The 17,983-nt window shown below is 40.7% G+C and overlaps 1 protein-coding gene across 1 annotated transcript in view; it reads right to left on the bottom strand.

Moving 5' to 3' along the window:
• The window catches only part of LOC150087175 (nose resistant to fluoxetine protein 6-like), a 472,773-nt gene that overhangs the window by 390,182 nt on the left and 64,608 nt on the right, over window positions 1-17,983 (bottom strand). Inside the window, exons 5-6 of the mRNA XM_090373004.1 lie at window positions 12,523-12,608; window positions 1,311-1,481 (exon numbers count right to left, since the gene is read on the bottom strand). Coding sequence (XP_090229130.1) covers window positions 1,311-1,481; window positions 12,523-12,608 — 257 coding nt within the window. The remainder of the gene's footprint in view (window positions 1-1,310; window positions 1,482-12,522; window positions 12,609-17,983) is intronic.

The following is a 17,983-nucleotide window of genomic DNA, read 5'->3' as shown; positions in this document are numbered from 1 at the left end:
TATCCCAGACGACTTTGGCTCTAGTCATCTGGTTAATTGAGGATGTAAACTTGACCACACATTCCTTTTGGCTCTGTCGGCGTATAAATCGTGCTTTGGCTTTTGGTTTGGTTTGGGTTTTGTTGGCGCATCAGCAACTGAGGCTAAAATGCGCCAAATACCGGTCATATGTAAAAAGTTAAAACATTCAGTGACCTAAGTAGTTAGGCCACCATGTCCAGATATATACAATAACAGATATATATAAAAAATAAACCAATAAAGAGAACAATAACATAAATTTTAAATACAATTAAAAACTTTTATTGATTTAAAATAGCTAAAAACAGCAGACACGTTGTCATTGTCGGATAAAATCTGACTGAGTGTATAAGGCTCAGTCAGATGATTAAAAGCGGTAAAACGGGTGCTGCTAAAATCTGGACAGTTAATTAAAAGGTGTCTGATTGTTAAGATTGAGCCACAGGACACACACACAGGAGGGTCATCGGCCCTCAGCAGAAACGAATGAGTTAAATGACTATGCAGATCCGGGCAAGAACAACTTCCTCCTTACGATTCCTGCGCAGACTAGACTGCCACGGTTCAGTTACAGGCTTTATACGATATAATTTATTCGCAGTTTGTCTATTCCACGAATCCTGCCATTGGGAGTGTATCTTCATGTGTATTACTTGCCTGTAGTCTGTATAGGGGACTGACAGGCAGCGATTATTACTGGGAATTGCTGATTTGGCTGCGGTGTCGGCCAAATCATTTCCGCTAATCCTAATGTGGCTGGGAATCCAGCATAAGCAGATATCATATTCACCTTCATGGAGAAAGTGAATCTTCTGCTGAATACAAGCGATTTTCACACATTTAGTTTATTTTTAGAATTATATATAAAGAAACCATCCAATGCAAGAACTAATTATGGATACCACAACTACTATAACAGGACTGCAAGATCAATCAACAAATCAATTCTGCAGATGTTCCATAACGCTGGACACTTCAAGAAACAACTGAAACTGCTAACCACATCCGTTACGCGAACCGTAAAATTGACTCTTCGTACCAGTTCTGAGACCATGTTGGTTGATGAGAGAACTTCAGCCAACATGGCATACAGAGTATAAACGGAAAATGTGACTATTATTTACATCTATCGTTGTTTTCTCATTTTAAATTTTAATTTCAGTTGATCTAATCGAAATAAACATGTTAGGTTTTATCGCTTCATCATTTGGGTTAAAATATTAACTTATTCAATCAAAGCTTTTCTCAAGCAATATCCTAGCAAATTCTCTAAGTTATGATATACTCACGGAGGACCAATGTGTTGATTAACAAATACGTGTGTGAAACTATGATCCAGCTCATAGAAAGAAAACGGATCCCATGAAGACATGCTAATCTCGACGAATTCACCTTGGTACTGAAGATCTTGCTTGTACTAGCTACCAGAGAAAAGCACATCAAAACACGAGCGCTGAGACCTAGAATAGTTGAAGTTATTCGAATTAAAAATAATTCATTTTAGTAATAATTATAATAGTCTGATGAGGTACCCTATAGAGATTGCCACGTCAGAATGCAATACAATTAAAATAATGGATAACAATATAGTTTAAAGTTTTATCAATTAAAACGATTATTTAAACATAATTCAATAAATTCATTAATTTATTGATTATTAATTAATTAATATGGCTTAGTCATAGTTAAAAGGAGTAAAATAAAAATGAATGGTTGGTTGGTTGTTGTTGGATGTTTTGGCGCAAAAGCAACTTTGCCTATATTGTGCCTGTCTATTATAATTATGTGACAATGATGTTGACGTTTCTTAATTATGATTTATATCTGGCTGAAATATCCTATTAGTCTTAAATAAGTAAATATATTTTTAATGTTAGAGTTATCGCCTAGGATTTGGGATAAAATCAAGGAATTCTAGATGATTATAGGGAGATGGAAGGCTGATTGTTGCGCCATGTGGTATTGTGAACATTCCATTGGTTGGTTCGTTCTTCGGTTTTATAGGCGCATTAGCAACTAAGGCTATAATGCGGACAAAACCAGGTGATACATAAAAAAATTTAATTTCACTGAACTAATTACTTAGGTTACCATGTCAAGATATAAAATAACAATGGTACAAAATCTAAAAGAGATAAATCAATAAAGAAATAACAATAACATGTAAATTTTAAATACAAGTAAAAACGTTTATTGATTTAAAATAACTAAAAATAGCAGACACATTGTCATTGTCGGATAAAATCTGACTGAGTGTATACGGCTCAGTCAGATGATTAAAACCGGTAAAACGGATATTGCTAAAATCTGGACAATCAATTAAAATGTGTCTGATGGATAAAATTGTGCCACAGGAATCACACATAGGAGGGTCATCAGCCCTCAGCAAAAACGAATGAGTCAAATGACTATGTCTTATGAGGGTCCGGGCAAGAACAGCTTTCTCCTTACGATTCCTGGGCAGACTAGACTGCCACGGTTCAATTACAGGCTTTATATGATATAATTTATTCGTAGTCTGTCTATTCCACGAATCCTGCCATTGGGAATATATCTTTTGGTGTATTATTTGCCTGTAATCAGTATAGGGGACTGATTGATTGAGTTTTATTGGCGCATCAGCAACTATGGCTATAATGCACCAAAACCTTGTCATAAAAAGTAAAAACTTTCAGTGACCTACTGAATTAGGTCACTACGTCAGGTTATAAAACACGTATAAACTATAAAAGACAAACATCAGTAAACAAGTAACAATAGTAAATATTAAAATAATAAGATTTTTTTAAATATGAGTAAAAAGGTTTACTGATTTTAGGAAATTAAAAATAGCAGACACATGGTCATTGTCGGATAAAATCAGACTGAGTGTATACGGCTCAGTCAGATGGTTAAAAGCGGTAAAACGAGCATTTCTACAACTGGTACAGTCAACTAAAATGTGTCTGATTGTTACAATTGTGCGACAGGACACACACATAAGAGGGTCATCAGCCCTCAGCAAAAACGAATGTGCCAAATGATAAGTCCTATGCCGGTCCGGGCAAGAACAACTTCCTCCTTACGATTCCTGCGCAGACTAGACTGCCACGGTTCAATTACAGGCTTTATACAATATAGTTTATTCCCAGTCTGTCTATTCCACGAATTCTGCCATTGGGAGTGTATCTTCTCGCGTATTATTTGCCTGTAGTCTGTATAGGGGACTAACAGGCAGCGATTATTACCGGGAATTGCTGATTTGGCTGCGGTGTCGGCCAAATGATTTCCCCTAATCCCAATGTGGCTGGGAATCCAGCAGAAGCGGATATCATATTCACGTTCATGGAGAACGTGAATCTTCTGCTGAATGCTAGACAGAACCGGATGAGGATTATATCTCACAGATATTAAAACCTGTAACACACTGAGAGAGTCAGAATATAAAATGAACCGTTGGTATTGGCATTCACTAATGTGATCCAAGGCTAAATCTATAGCATGCAGCTCTGCAGTAAATATGCTGCTTTCACAGGGAATCTGCTCCGATGTAGTGCTATCTGTAAAGACAGCAGCAGATCCCCCATATGATTCCACCTTCGAGCCGTCTGTGTAGACTGGCGCAAAGTCAGAATGCTCAGCTCGGTGTGCTGAAAAAAGCTGCAGGTAGACAGATGATGGAGTGTCCGACTTTCCCCAATTTCTAAGGGACAAGTCACATGCCGGGACATGAGCATGCCAGGGTGGAAGGGGTTGCTTTGGTGTTTGGGCAACCTTGTCTACCTTGATATTAAGTTCTTTGAGTAGCTCTTGGACAGGAATACCAAAAGGACGATTGGCAGTCTTACGGGTGTTGTACAAATTTTCCCATCGTGGCTCAAAAACGGATAGCTACGTAGGGTGGTCTGGCAGGGATTTCAGTTTTAGAGCGTAGTTTAGAGACAACTGCTTACATCGAAGCAATAACGGCGGTTCGTTTGCTTCGACGTATAAGCTCTGGACTGGAGATGTTCGATATGCTCCAATAGCGGTACGGAGAGCCAGACGATGGACAGAATCCAGCCAACGAAGTACACTGTCTCTGGCCGAATTGTATACCAGGGACCCGTAATCTAGTCTGGATCGTAAGAGTGCACGGTAGATACGTAGTAGGGTGCACCGATCCGCACCCCAAGATGTAGAGCGCAGAATATTCAGCCCTCTTGTGCACTTTGTGCGGAGTTGACGGATGTGATCCAGAAAGGTCAACTTTTTGTCAAATACGAGTCCCAAGAATTTTGTGTCCGCTGCTACTGGAATAGCATTTTGTCCGAGCCTTAATTCAGGTTCAGGATGAAGATTACGCTTACGACAAAAGTGTACGCAAACGGTCTTCTCCGGCGAGAACCTGAAGCCATTTGCAAGTGCCCAGAAGTTGAGGCGTTCAATGGCTTTCTGCAGTTGTCTTTCAATAACCCTGATGTTGCATGACTGACAAAATATGCTAAAGTCATCAACATAGAGGGCACTGTTTACAGTTGGAGGAAGTTGTTCTGTGATGGAATTGACTTTGATGGCAAAAGGCGTGACACTTAATACTGATCCTTGTGGTACTCCCTCCTCTTGGCTAAAGGTACGAGAGAGTGAGGATCCCACACGAACTTGGAAAGATCGATTGGCTAAAACGTTTTTAATAAAAATGGGGAGTTGTCCCCTAAGACCCAGGCTATGCAGATCTTTTAAGATGCTAAATCTCCAAGTTGTGTCATACGCTTTCTCCATGTCAAAGAACACCGACACCAAGTGTTCGCGTTTTAGGAAAGCATCCCGGATGGATGTTTCCAGTCTAATAAGATGGTCTAAAGTGGAACGGTTCCTTCCGAAGCCGCACTGGATTTTGGAGAGAAGGTCATTTGATTCTAAATACCAGATTAAACGAAAATTAACCACTCACTCCAGGATTTTGCACAGACAGCTAGTCAGAGCAATAGGACGATAATTAATAGTGACTTTTGGATCCTTTCCTGGCTTAGCAAAGGCAAGAACAATTGCCTTGCCCCAGGAATCCGGAAACTGCCCTTCAATAAAGATTCTGTTATACAGAATGAGCAGATAATCCATAGATTTTTGTGAAAGATGCTTAATCATTTCATAATGGATGCCATCTGGACCAACAGAACTTGGTTTGTAAAGAATAAGAGCTCTTTTCAGTTCCTTTTTTTTCGATTTTATGTTTCAGGACCAGGAACTCTGGGGAATACGAAGATGTTGAAGAAATGTTAGAGAATGTTTCCCCAAGAGAATTGTTGTTGTTGTTGGTGTGCTTGGATTTTTCTGGTGCAAAGGCTACTTAGGCCATATTGCACCTATCATAGTAGTTAGTACTAATTTTATTGGCTTCTATGAAAGCAGTTAGAAACGGTTATATAAACCTATTCGTTTCAGAAAGAAAAAAAAATTCTAAGGTTTGAATTTTCGCCTATGATATGGCTAAGTGACAATTCCTGTAAGTTTGGGAGAGAAGTGAATGAAATTAGACGGGAGTTGTTATACAAGATGCATTCCAGGAGTATGTGTTTTATTGTGAGTGGCTTGTGGCAATGTGAACACTGTGGAGGGTCATTACCTGATAACAGGAATAGATGGGTCAAATGGGTGTGACCTATTCGGGCTCTGGCCAGGACAACCTCTTCTTTTCTGTTTGTGCGAAAATTGGAGGCCCATGATTGCGGTATAGGTTTAATTTCAAGGAGTTTGTTGTGAATGTGCGTTTGCCACTGCAGTTTCCATCGTTCCTTACATATATTTCGTATATGTACTTTGTAATCCCTGAACGGGACCAGAAAATTCATTGGGGATGTGCTGGATGGATGCTTGGCAGCATCATCTGCAATTTCGTTTCCCGGTATTCCAGTATGGCCTGGGATCCAACAGAAGACAACATTTTGCCGATGATCTCGGAGACGAATCAATTCTGATCTGATTAGCTGTAGCAGCGGATGAGTAGTTGGGAAAATCTTTTGCATTGCTAATAGGGCACTTTGCGAGTCTGTGTAGATTATACTTTTTTTGATTGAGAGATGGGCATTCTGCTGCTGCATAACTGCTGCATTCTGTCGGAAGTGACACGGAAGTGATAGTGTCATGGAATACCACTGTTGCACCTGATCCATTCTCAGACTTTGAGCCGTCAGTATATATTTTCGCATAGTCGGGGTAACTTTGTAAATGTGCAGTGTGGAGCCGCTGGATGTTAATACCCGAATTGCAGCGGTTGCAGCTGTTAGAATTTGGTTTGTTATATGTTCAGTAACATGGTTGATAGAAGAGCACTGTATGATATGGTTGTCGAACGAGACAATGCGTGCTATGTTTTATGCAGGCAGCCTTTGGAAATTTCCATTTTACTGGATTGTCTGTTGGTAATGAACAGGAAGTTTGAACTTTGCATATTATTGGGAAATGATCGCTGTTGTGGGGGTCGTTAAGAGTTACCCACTGGATACTTGGATAGAGCACTGGAGAGCAAATGGAAAATTCTATTGCAGAGGTTGATCCGGTAGGAAAATGAACATAGGTACGAGAGCCAGTATTTAACAATATTAGATCCTGTCTATCTATTAACGTTTCAACAAGTTTTCCACGCCTGTCTAAGCTGGAAGAACCCCATAATGGGTGGTGAGCATTAACGTCACCTAGTAGACAGAAGGGAACTGGTAGTTGCAACACAAGACCTTCGATTTCCTGAATAGAATATGGACGATTAGGTGGAAGATAAATTGAGACCAATGTAACGGTTATTCCAATTACTATGCAAGTGGCAACAGCTTCTAAAGAGGTTTGCAATGGAATGCATCTGGAAGGAACTCTCGAATCCAACAGGATAGCTACTCCTCAATGAGCACTATTAGTGTCAGATCTATCTTGTCTGTAGATTGTGTAATTTTTGACTGTAGTGGAAACTTGGGGTGTCAAGTTGGTTTCCTGTAGGCACATAGCTACAGGATTGAAGCAGTGAATTAGTTCATTGATATCATCGATGTTGCTGCGAAAACCTCTACAATTCCACTGAATGATTTGTTCCATTATTTGGTTTTGTTCGTGGAAGATGTATCTGACAGCTTTTTATAAGTTGATTGTTTATGACGGTCCGGTTTTGGTTGTTGTTGTGATGGGGTTTAATGGCGCACGAGCTGCTGGGGCTATAGTGCGCCTATTCATAGGAAAATAATAAAAATCAAATTTCAGATAGAATCAATTTATGGTTTAATAGAGTGATGTTTTAAAATTTATGATACAATCCAATTTTTTTCAAAAAAGAAAAGAATTCGTTGATGTTTGCGTCGTCACCTATAGTATTTTTTAATGTCTTCGGTTCCGGAAGATTTTTTAGGGAAAGGAGGATGGATATTCAGTCCTGGTCATAGTGAGGGCAGTCAACGAGAATGTGTTTGACTGATAAGTGCGAGGAACAGTGTGGACAATGAGGAGTATCCTCTCCTGTAAGTAGGTGAAGGTGAGTCAGATATTTATGTCCTATCCGTGCTCGTGCAAGTCCGGTTTTGGTTTTTTTTTTCGGGGAAAAGTGGGACGTCCCGATTCATTGCTATCGTCCATATCATCTTCTGCGTGTATTTCAAGCAGTTCTTCTTGACCGATAGAATTATCTGTATCCATGCTTGTTAGACCTGATACTTTCGTCTCAGCAGAATAAGATCTTTGCAAATTTTCTGCTGCCTGACGATGCGGAAGTCTCTGGGTTGGAATTGTGAGTGGCGTGTTATTGCTTTGGTCTATTGAATTTGGTTTAGATGGATGCTGGATCAAGAGTACTGATCTTGCCCAGTCTGATATTGATATTTTTGGAGAGATGGATACTTCCGTCTGACATGCCACTGATTCTTGTCTGAGAGTGGTAGAAGCATAAGTGCGTTTTGGCATACTTAAGTTGATCTGTTTTTTCGCTTCTTGGTAAGAGACCTTATTTTCAATTTTATATTTTTGTATTTTTTTTCCTATCTTCCATAGTTCACAGTCTTTGGAGCAGGCTGGATGTTTGCCACTACAATTAGGACACTGTGGTGTTGGAGCTTTGCATTCTGCTTGCGTGTGATTCTTGCAGCTGCAGTTTGGACATATGGCGTCTCCACGGCATGCTGTCTGAGAATGGTCGAAGCTTTGACATTTAAAGCATCTGAGCGGATTTGGGATATATGGCCTAATGCGGCAATTCAAGTAACCTGCTTTGACAGAACCCGGCAGATTTGGAGTACTGAAAGTCAAGATTATATTTCGCGAGGGAGTTAAGTTGCCGTCTTTTCTGATCATGATACGTTTTGCATGAGACACATTTTGATCTTTTAGCTCCTGGACAATTTCTTCCTCAGAAACATATAATAGATCCCATTCGGAGATCACTCCTTTGGAAGAATTTAGTGTGTTGTGTGAGGTAACCTGAATTGGTATTCCGCTTAAAGAAGTAAGTTGCAGTAGTAATTCAGAATGTCTTGAGTACGATGTCAATACTAGTAGATCTCCTGATTGGAGACGTTTAAACATTTTTGGTGAACCTGCAGCGTTTTCTAGGCATCTCTGGATGATGAAAGGTGAGAGCTTGCTCACAGGTTGGGATGACAAAGAGTATTATGAGGAAAGCTGGAGATTCCTGTTTCCTAGTGTCCTTTTTTTGTCTCTTTGAAAGAGACAAGTCATTGTCAGTGTCGTGTTGATAGCACTTCGGCTCTAAACGTGGAAATTCACTTATTTCCAGCTTTGCTCCTTTTCGCCCCGAGGATTGGTTTTTCCGCCAGGTTACCGGCCCCGCCACGTGGAGGCAAGAGCGGTGCCACTAGTGACCAAGCGGTTGTTTAAGTTAGTGGATTTGGTTAGTGATATATAAGAAATAGAAAAGAAAGGTGGATTGCCTTACTGGGTTCCCACTTTTGACTTTTAAAGCACAGAACCACTTCAAGTAAATAAAATAACAGCCGCACTGGAAAATAAAGAAACTATATCACATTGGAGATCATTCTATAATCACTGGAAGAAAATCGCTTGGCACTCGGGGCCCCAAGAGAATTGGCTATTGCAGTTGGATCTGGAATAGTGCATCCATTATAATCTAAGATGGAAGAAGGGTGGTATGTATAATTTCCCTTCATTTTCCGGATTTTTTCCCAGACCACATTGGTACTAGTGGACTCAATAATTGATGAAGTAAAACGGATCCAAGATTCCTTTTGACTCTGACAGTGGATGTAGCGTGCTTTGGCTCTTGCGCGTCTAAAGGGTATAAGGTTGGTCATGGTAGGATATCGGCGAAATATCCCCCACGCTTTGTTTTGAGCCTTTTTTTGCTGTTGTGCATTGTGAATTCCACCAAGGTTTGGGAAATGGTGAAAACCGGGCTGATGTTTTTAGAACAGCATTGTCAGCTGCTTGCACGATAATTTCTGTGATGTACGTTACAGCATCATTGATAGGCTCCTGACTAACGGTACTGAGGTCAAAATTTACCTGGTGTTGGAAGGCAGTCCAGTCAGCCTGATCAATCTTCCACTGTGGTAACCTGAAAGGAAGACAGTCTCCCACTATGTAAAGAGGTTACCACAGGGAAGTGATCACTTCCGTATGGGTTCTCTTTCCCCTTCCCAAGTGAGTGAAGGGATTAGAGAGGGGGAGCAGATAGAGAGATCAATGACAGAAAAAGTACGGGTAGCCATGTGGAAGAAGGTGTTTGTTCCAGTATTTAAAAGGGTTGGGTCACTGTCATTTAGAATACGCTCTATGACTCGTCGCCTTCCGTTGATGTTAGCACTACCCCACAGGTTATTATGTCCATTAAAATCCCCGAGAATGTCGAAAGGGGGAGGCAACTGCGTTACAAGATCATCAAGGGCTTCCTGGGAGATGTCAGTCCCAGGTGGCAAATAAATAGAGCACACAGATAATAAAAATCCCACCGTAAGGTGAATTACAACAGCTTCAATGCTAGTTGTAATTAGCAAGGGCTGAACTGGGGTCTGGTTGCCCACAAGGATAGCCACTCCTCCACGAGAAGGACCATCCGCAATTCTATTCTTACGAAAAATTGTGATGTTATGCAGTGTGGGATCATCGTCTGCCTTTAGGTAAGTCACCTGCAAGCAAAAGCAAACTGGTTCGTGCTTTTGCAGGAGGGCCTTGATGTCATCAGTATTTCCCCGGAATCCACGACAATTCGATTGTAGGAATTTAGCAATTACTTTGGCTTAGTGGGTCGATCAGGCGGCTTCCGAGTTGCTGAGGGCTTACTTTTGTCAATCTTGAATTTATCTTTTTTGGGGAAGAATGGACGCTGTCCCGTGTCCATTTCTTCCTCCGCAAAGAGTTCGAAGACTAATTCATCCGGTACCTCCTTGTCCTCAACATCCATTGTTTCTGTTTTTACTGTTGGCTCTTTACCACTTGGTTTTGGTAGTGGTGGAGCATTAGGAGGTACGGATATAGAAGTGGCAGCTGACTGCGTTTTTTGGTGTTTTTTTGTGAACTCAATAAATAGCGGGCAATCGGTGTTAATGACTCTCTTGGTGGTACAGTCATCTCATTTTGCGTACCGATAGTGCACTTTGCAGAAACCTTCTGGGCATATGAAGGCTTCCCGCTATTTATTGGTTGAATGCGTTTTCTAGCCTCTGGGTAGGAGATATTCAGCTCCGTTTTCAATTTTCGGATCTCTTTTTCATCCTTCCACCACTGGCATGCTCTGGAGTAGGCAGGATGATCTTGTTGGCAATTTACACAGATCGGTTTAGAAGATGAACATTCCTTGCTCTCGTGGTCTTTCGCACCACATCGAGCACAGGCAGAGTTACCATGACAAGCCGTTTGTGAGTGGCCGTATTTTTGGCATTTAAAACACCTCAGTGGGTTTGGAATATAGATCCTCACTGGGAAGTTTAAATACCCTGCCTTGATGGAACTAGGAGGCCGTGGGGTGTTAAATGTTAGGATGAGAACTCGGGTAGGGACCAGATTCCCTTCCTTCCGCATTGATATTCTCTTGACAGCTGTCACTCCTTGGTCTTTTAGTTCAGAGCAGATCTCCTCTTCAGAGACATGAAGAAGATCCCACTCTGAAAGGACACCGCGTGAACAGTTCAAAGTTCTGTGGGGTGTTACATTGATCGGTATTTCCCATATGGGTGTCGCGTTTAACATTCTTTCTGCTTGCTTTGTGTTTAAAGCTTCGAGTAAAAGATCGCCAGAACGCAGCCGTTTTACGGATTTTGGTGATCCTGCCAACCCTTCTAATCCTTTCTGGATGACGAAGGGTGACATCTTCCCAATTGACTGCTCTCCGGTGGAATGGCGAATGAGGAAAAGCGGTGTTATAGATGGTGGTTTATCCTCAGTTCTGGCTCTTTTGGCAGAATTGGTGTCATTCTCATCTGATCGGTTAGGTAGGAGCCTTGTTGGGGCCCCCGGAAGAAATAGAATTTTAATTACTCATAAGATTAATGAGAAAGTGTCTGATGCCTAAGTACCTCACCCACCACGGAGCCCTACGAGGGGACGCCCACTCGTGAACTAGCAGGTACTGCCTACACGAATGGGACGCCGAGTTCGCTTAGGAGCACCATACCCACGTTACCAATAAGTCTTTATCCCGTCCCAGGACCAAAGGGAGGGAGGCTTATTGGAACGCAGTTGACCCTAGCAGTAAAAAACCACCCGCCGATTGATCCCAGTCGGGCCGATCTGGGACCTCCCGTTTTGTCGAAGCAGGGGCCAAAGTGGTGTATTAAGGCTGGGCCCCTCAACCACCAGGAACCCCCTTTCCGAAATCCACGGGTCACGGCGCACGGCTGCATACGCCGGATTCCAGTGATGTAACTCTGGAACCAAGGTATGGGCGTTAGATCCCAGTGATGCTAATCTGGAAAACAGCAGCATCACTGGGAGGTCCCCTCACCACGTACAGGTGCCCACGTTGAGGGACTATGTCCTATGCGTAGCCAAGCGAGAACAGCTTGCTCCTTAGGATCCCTGCTTAGACTAGGCTGCCCTGGTTTGGTTACAGGCTTAATATGATAGTGTTTGTTTGCTACCTGCGCATTCCAAGTCCTGCCACTCCCAATATATCTTATTATGGATTATTTGCCTGTACTCTGTATATAGGAATTGACAAGCCAAGATTGTTCTTCTAGATGATTTGGCTGCAGTATTGGCCAAATCATTTCCGGTAATGCCGATATGGCTAAGGGATCCAGCAGAAGCCGATGTCGACTTCACCTTCAGAGAGAGAGAATATCGTTTGCTTAACCCGGAACATGATTGGATAAGTGATGTATATCGTCACTGACAGAACCTGTACTGCGTTAAAGGAATCAGTAAATGTAATAAACCGCTGGTTTTGTCGGGTACTTATGTGATCCAAGGCTAACTCCGTAGCATGCAGCTCTGCAGTGTATATTATATTTAAAAATCTAGTACAGAAAAAAATTAAAAATGCGAGTTTGCATTAGGGCTATATTGTCTAATCGTATAGAGAATGCAACTTACTATCATATATAACCTTTCTTTTCTGCTGCCAGATGTCCAGAAAGGTCCCCAAGACGAGTAGAAATCCAAAGAAACTGAGGATTGTCCTGAAATGACAGAATTTGAGAACAATATTATTCTTTCCTTTTGTTCAGTACTAATTACGTTTATGTTATATACTTAGAAGTGTTTATGACATGAAAATAAACATATACACACATACTCGTATATAATTTATAAACACAGTATCCATGTTTCAGGCATAAATGACAAGTTAATGCAATTAGTGAGAAAAATGTTACCCATGTTGTTGTTGTATGTTTCACGGCGCAAAGGCAGCAAAAGGACATTATGCGTCAAACAATGGTAGGAGGCAACAGGCTTTATTAGAAGTAAGATATGTGCATTATGTGAGATTTAAGCATTGTATTCTGTCATAGCATTTTATCCTTTTTAGTAAAGTGAAAACTGCATCGATCAGATCTGTCGTCTAATATTTGTTGCAAAGTAGGTGTGATTTGGGCTGCATAGATTGATAAGAAGGTGGCTTGCCGTACTCTATTATAGAGAGGGCAGTCAACAATGATGTTCTCGACTGATTTGAGCATGGCGGTTCGGGCAAGAAGGTGGATCTGAGGAAGAAAGAAGATAAAAGTGAGTAAGGTGTGTATGTCCTATTCGTAATCTTGCAAATGTGACTTCTTCCGTTCGGTTCGAGTTTAAACTAGATGGCCAAGACGGGAGTTTCGGTTTAATCCGAAGGAGTTTGTTGCCTTCTTGCTTTTGCCAGATGGTTTGCCAGTAATTCATATTTCGCTTTATTATAAGACTTTTATAGTCGGTGAAAGGAATTTTCATGGAGTCATCAATTGGTTGCACAGTAGATTTGGCTGCATGGTCAGCACTCTCATTGCCAGGTATGCCAACTTGGCTAGCGACCCAACAAAATTTTACTACTTTCGTGTTCTTAGCTAGATGAGCCAGCAAGTTTTGAATATTACCAAGTTATGATACTTTCTTGGTTGCTGTAAAGCGAGAAGGGCACAGAGAGTCGGTAAAAATAATACTATGGGTAAACTGATGCAATTTTATAGTTTCTAGCGCCAATTGTATGGCATGTAGTTCAGCAGTAAAGATACTGCATTCTAAAGGTAACTGATTAGAGATTATAGGTGATGGAAGAACAACAGCAGCACCGACATGGTGATCAGTTTTGGAGCCGTCTGTGTATATCTTGGTATAAGATTCATATTTCTCAAATAGAGATTTATGAAGCCGGTTTACATTCTGTGAAGAAAGAGTACTTTTCCATCATTCTTGAAGGGACAGATCACAGGTGGCAGGGCAAAACGCCCACGGAGGAGTCGTGAAACTAGTGGTGACTATTTTAGAAAGGTCAAGCTGCCAATTATCAAGTAGTAAGCAAAGACGTATGCCAGCGGGTCGATTTATTGATGGATGAACTGCATACAAGTTCTCCCAATCTGGTGTAAATAGATGTTTCCACGATGGATGCAGGGGTTGGCTTTTTATTTTGACGGCATAATTTAGCAGTAAAATTTGTCTTCGTAGAGAGAGTGGGGGATCGTGAGCTTCAGCGTACAGGCTCTGCACATTAGATGTGCGGTAGGCTCCAAGAGCAATGCGAAGGCCACTATGGTGAATAGGGTCCAAAGACCTCAAAATGCTAGGGCTAGCAGAGTTGTAAACTGGTGACGCATAGTCTAACCTTGATCTTACAATAGCATGATATAAATGAAGGCGTGTTTGACGGTCAGCACCTCATGTTGTAGCTGATAATACTACTCTCAAAATGTTTAATTTCTTGAAATAGGTGGTTCTAAGTTGTTTAATATGGTCAAGAAATGTCAATTTTTTATCTAAAGTTAACCCAAAGAATCGAATGGTAGGCAAAACATGTAAATCATGGTTCCCCATCTTTAAAAGTTGATGGTGGAGATTACGTCTTCTGCAGAAATGAACTGCAACAGTTTTTTCAGGTGATAGGCGAAACCCGTTATCTGTAGCCTACGTTGTAATCTTATTAAGAACTCCTTGCAGTTATCTCTCAATCATTATCATGTTCTGTGAGTGACAAGATATACTAAAATCATCTGCATATAAAGTAGTAAATACAGCGGCTGGAATGACCTTGGTAATTGAGTTGATTTTTATAATGAATAGAGTGGCACTTAAAACTGAGCCCTGCGGAACTCCTTCTTCTTGGATGAATTTTCTGGAAAGAGTGGATTCAATGCGTACCTGAAAGGTTCGCTGCTTCAAAAAGTTCTGTATAAATCTTGGCATATTACCCCTAAAGCCTAAAGCATATAGATCACGGAGAATTCCGTATCGCCAAGCTGTATCAACATCTAAATAAACTGTAGTCAAATGTTCCTTCCTTAAGAAGGCATTGCGAATCTGGTTTTCCACTTGTATCAAGAGGTCTAAAGTTGATCTACCTGTATGAAATCCACACGGCGATAAATTTATGAGGTTGTATTTGCTCAGGACCCAGGTGAGACGAGAGTTTACCATTTTTTCCATTATTTTTCCAATACAGCTGGTGAGGGCAATAGGTCGATATCGACACGGGTTGATTGGATCCTGACATAGTGAATTCCGTCAAGTCCAGCACCACTATGTTTTGAGCTGTTAAGAGCAAGCGTAGTTCAATTATGGTAAAGGGACAGTTGTACATTTAATGGTGGTCTGTGTAAAAATTTAGGATCTGCTTTTCAGCAAGGGACTTTAATTTCTGAAAGTTTTTGGCGAGTATGGGGATACGGCAGAGGTTTGAGCAAAGGGTTATCCGAGAGTGTTAGCTATGTCTTGAGATAATGAAATATCATTCCCGTTTACATTCAGTATTGATAGATGCAAAGGAGGACATTTATTATACATTTTTCTAATATTTTTCCAGTTGGTTTGTGTTTTAGTGGACCGCGTAATAGTTGCAGAAAAGCGTTTCCATGACTCTCTTTTGCTTGCACGCTGAATGCGTCTAGCATTGACTCTGGCTTTCTTAAAGTGTGCTAGATTAGAAGCAGTAGGGATTTTGCGAAATTTATTCTAGGCTTTGTTTTTCTCTTCTTTGGCTTGATTGCATTCATTGTTCCACCAGGGTTTTGATCTTATTCTATGACTTGTGGACACTCTTGGTATTGCTGCTTCGGTGGCCAGCAATATTTGATTTGTTACATAATCAACAGCATTATTTAATGACACATTTGATGGCTAGTTGCCTATATTTTTCCCAATCAGATTTTGCAAAGTTCCATTTGGCAGTTTGATTATGACAATGTGGTGAATTTGATTCTATATCACAGACTATTGGATAAGGATCATTACCCAGTAGACTGTCATGAACAGACCAATCAAACAGCGGAAAAAGGACTGGTGAACATATGAAGAGATCAATTGCTGAGCTTGACCCAGAAGATAGATGAAAATAAGTGGGTAACCCAGTATTCAGTAGTGTCGTTAAATTTATCTAACAGCTTTTCTAGTATTTTTCATCGTTTATCGTGTATTCTATCACCTCATAGAGGATTATGTGCGTTAAAATCTCCCATAATGCAAAAGGGAGGAGGGGGGCTGAGATACAATAGTTTCAAGATCAGTGTAAGAAATGTCTTGGTTAGGGGGAAAGATAAAAGGAGACAATGGTAAAAGAAAAACGAAAGGATATTCGAGCAGCTACTGCTTCTAGATTTGTTTGTAACATTAATGGTCGGGTTTGATTTGTTTTGATTTTATTGGCACATTAGCTACTAAGGCTATAATGCGCCAAGACCAGGTCATACATAAAAAAATTTAAACTTTCAGTGACCTAATTAGTTAGGTCACTATTTCAAAATGTATAACATATGTATAAAAGGTATAAAAGAAAAATGTAAATTTTATATATATGCAAAAATGTTTATTGATTTTAAGAAGCTAAAAACAGCAGACACATGGTCATTGTCTGATAAAATCTGACTGAGTGTATACGGCTCAGCCAGATGATTAAAAGAGGTCAAACGGATACGGCTAAAATCTGGACAGTCAATTAAAAGTGTCTGATTGATAAAATTGTGCCACAGAACTCACACATATGAGGGTCATCAGCCCTCAGCAAAAACGAATGAGTCAAATGACTACGTCCTATGCGGGTCCGGGCAAGAACAACTTCCTCCTTACGATTCCTGCGCAGACTAGACTGCCACGGTTCAATTACAGGCTTTATACGATATAATTTATTTCCAGTCTGTCTATTCCACGAATCCTGCCATTGGGAGTTGTTGTTGTTGTTGTTGTTGTTTTTTGGTGCAAGGGCTGCTTAGGCCATATTGCACCTATCACCGTTATAAATGTTACATATGCATGGTGATTGTGATGGCATTACTCAAAAACGATCATATAATTCGATATTTTTTGTGAAATGAAAGAACTCCAGTAGATTAGCGTCGTTACCTATGATGTGGCAAAGTGTCAAAGGTTCTTTAAGGTTTGGCAGAAAGCTAAAAGAGACTTGGCGGGCAGTGGTGTATAAAGTACACTCAATAAGAATATGCTTTATTGTGAGTGGACAGTTGCACTGTGTGCATTGTGGAGGATCATTACCTGTGAGGAGATAAAGGTGGGTAAGGTGACTATGGCCAATTCGCGCTCTAGTTAAAATTACTTCCTCCCTCCTGTTCATACGGAAACTGGAGGTCCACGATTGCGGTTCAGGTTTTATTTGGCGGAGTTTATTGTGCGTTTGGGCTTGCCATTGAATTCTCCATTGTTCTTTACACATTCTTCGAATGTTACTTTTGTAGTCAAGATATGGGACGTAATGCTGTGATAATTCACTGTCGGATGGATGTTTAGCGGCATAGTCTGCACGTTCGTTTCCTTGTATCCCAGCATGGCCTGGGATCCAACAGAAAATGACCACTCGTTGGAGTTCTTGAAGATGCATCAGTTTGGATTTTATGAGCTTTATTAAAGGATGTGTTTTAGGAGAATTGTTCTGTAAAGCTATAATCGCACTTTGGGAGTCTGTATATATCATGCTTTTATGGATGGTCAGATGGAGGATATTTTCCACTGCAATTTTGATGGCGTATAATTCAGCTGTATAGCTGCTGCATTCATTAGGAAGTGATACAGAGAAGGTTTTATGAGGGAAAACGGCTGATGCACCCACTCCACTCTCAGATTTTGATCCGTCAGTATATATTTTTGAAAATTGCAGATAATTTTGTGTATGGGCTATATGGAGTTGTTGTATATTAACATTTGCAAGAGAGTGTTTTCCCCAGTTTAGAAAATAATTGTCACAGAGTGGCATAATACACCTCCATGGGGGATCCGTACTGCTTAAATCTTGTAGAACTTTATCGGGATCTATATTCCAAGTTTCTGATAGTGCTTGAGCTCTGAGAGCAAAAGGTTGAATTGCTCTTGGTTTATTTCTATAGAATGTTGTGAACTGTGGGTCGTTAAGTATCGG

This window comes from Mastigoproctus giganteus, chromosome 4, assembly GCF_048544385.1.
Source record: "Mastigoproctus giganteus isolate SK-2022 chromosome 4, ASM4854438v1, whole genome shotgun sequence".
Classification (NCBI taxonomy): domain Eukaryota; kingdom Metazoa; phylum Arthropoda; class Arachnida; order Uropygi; family Thelyphonidae; genus Mastigoproctus; species Mastigoproctus giganteus.
This window is presented reverse-complemented; position numbering and strand designations above follow the sequence as displayed.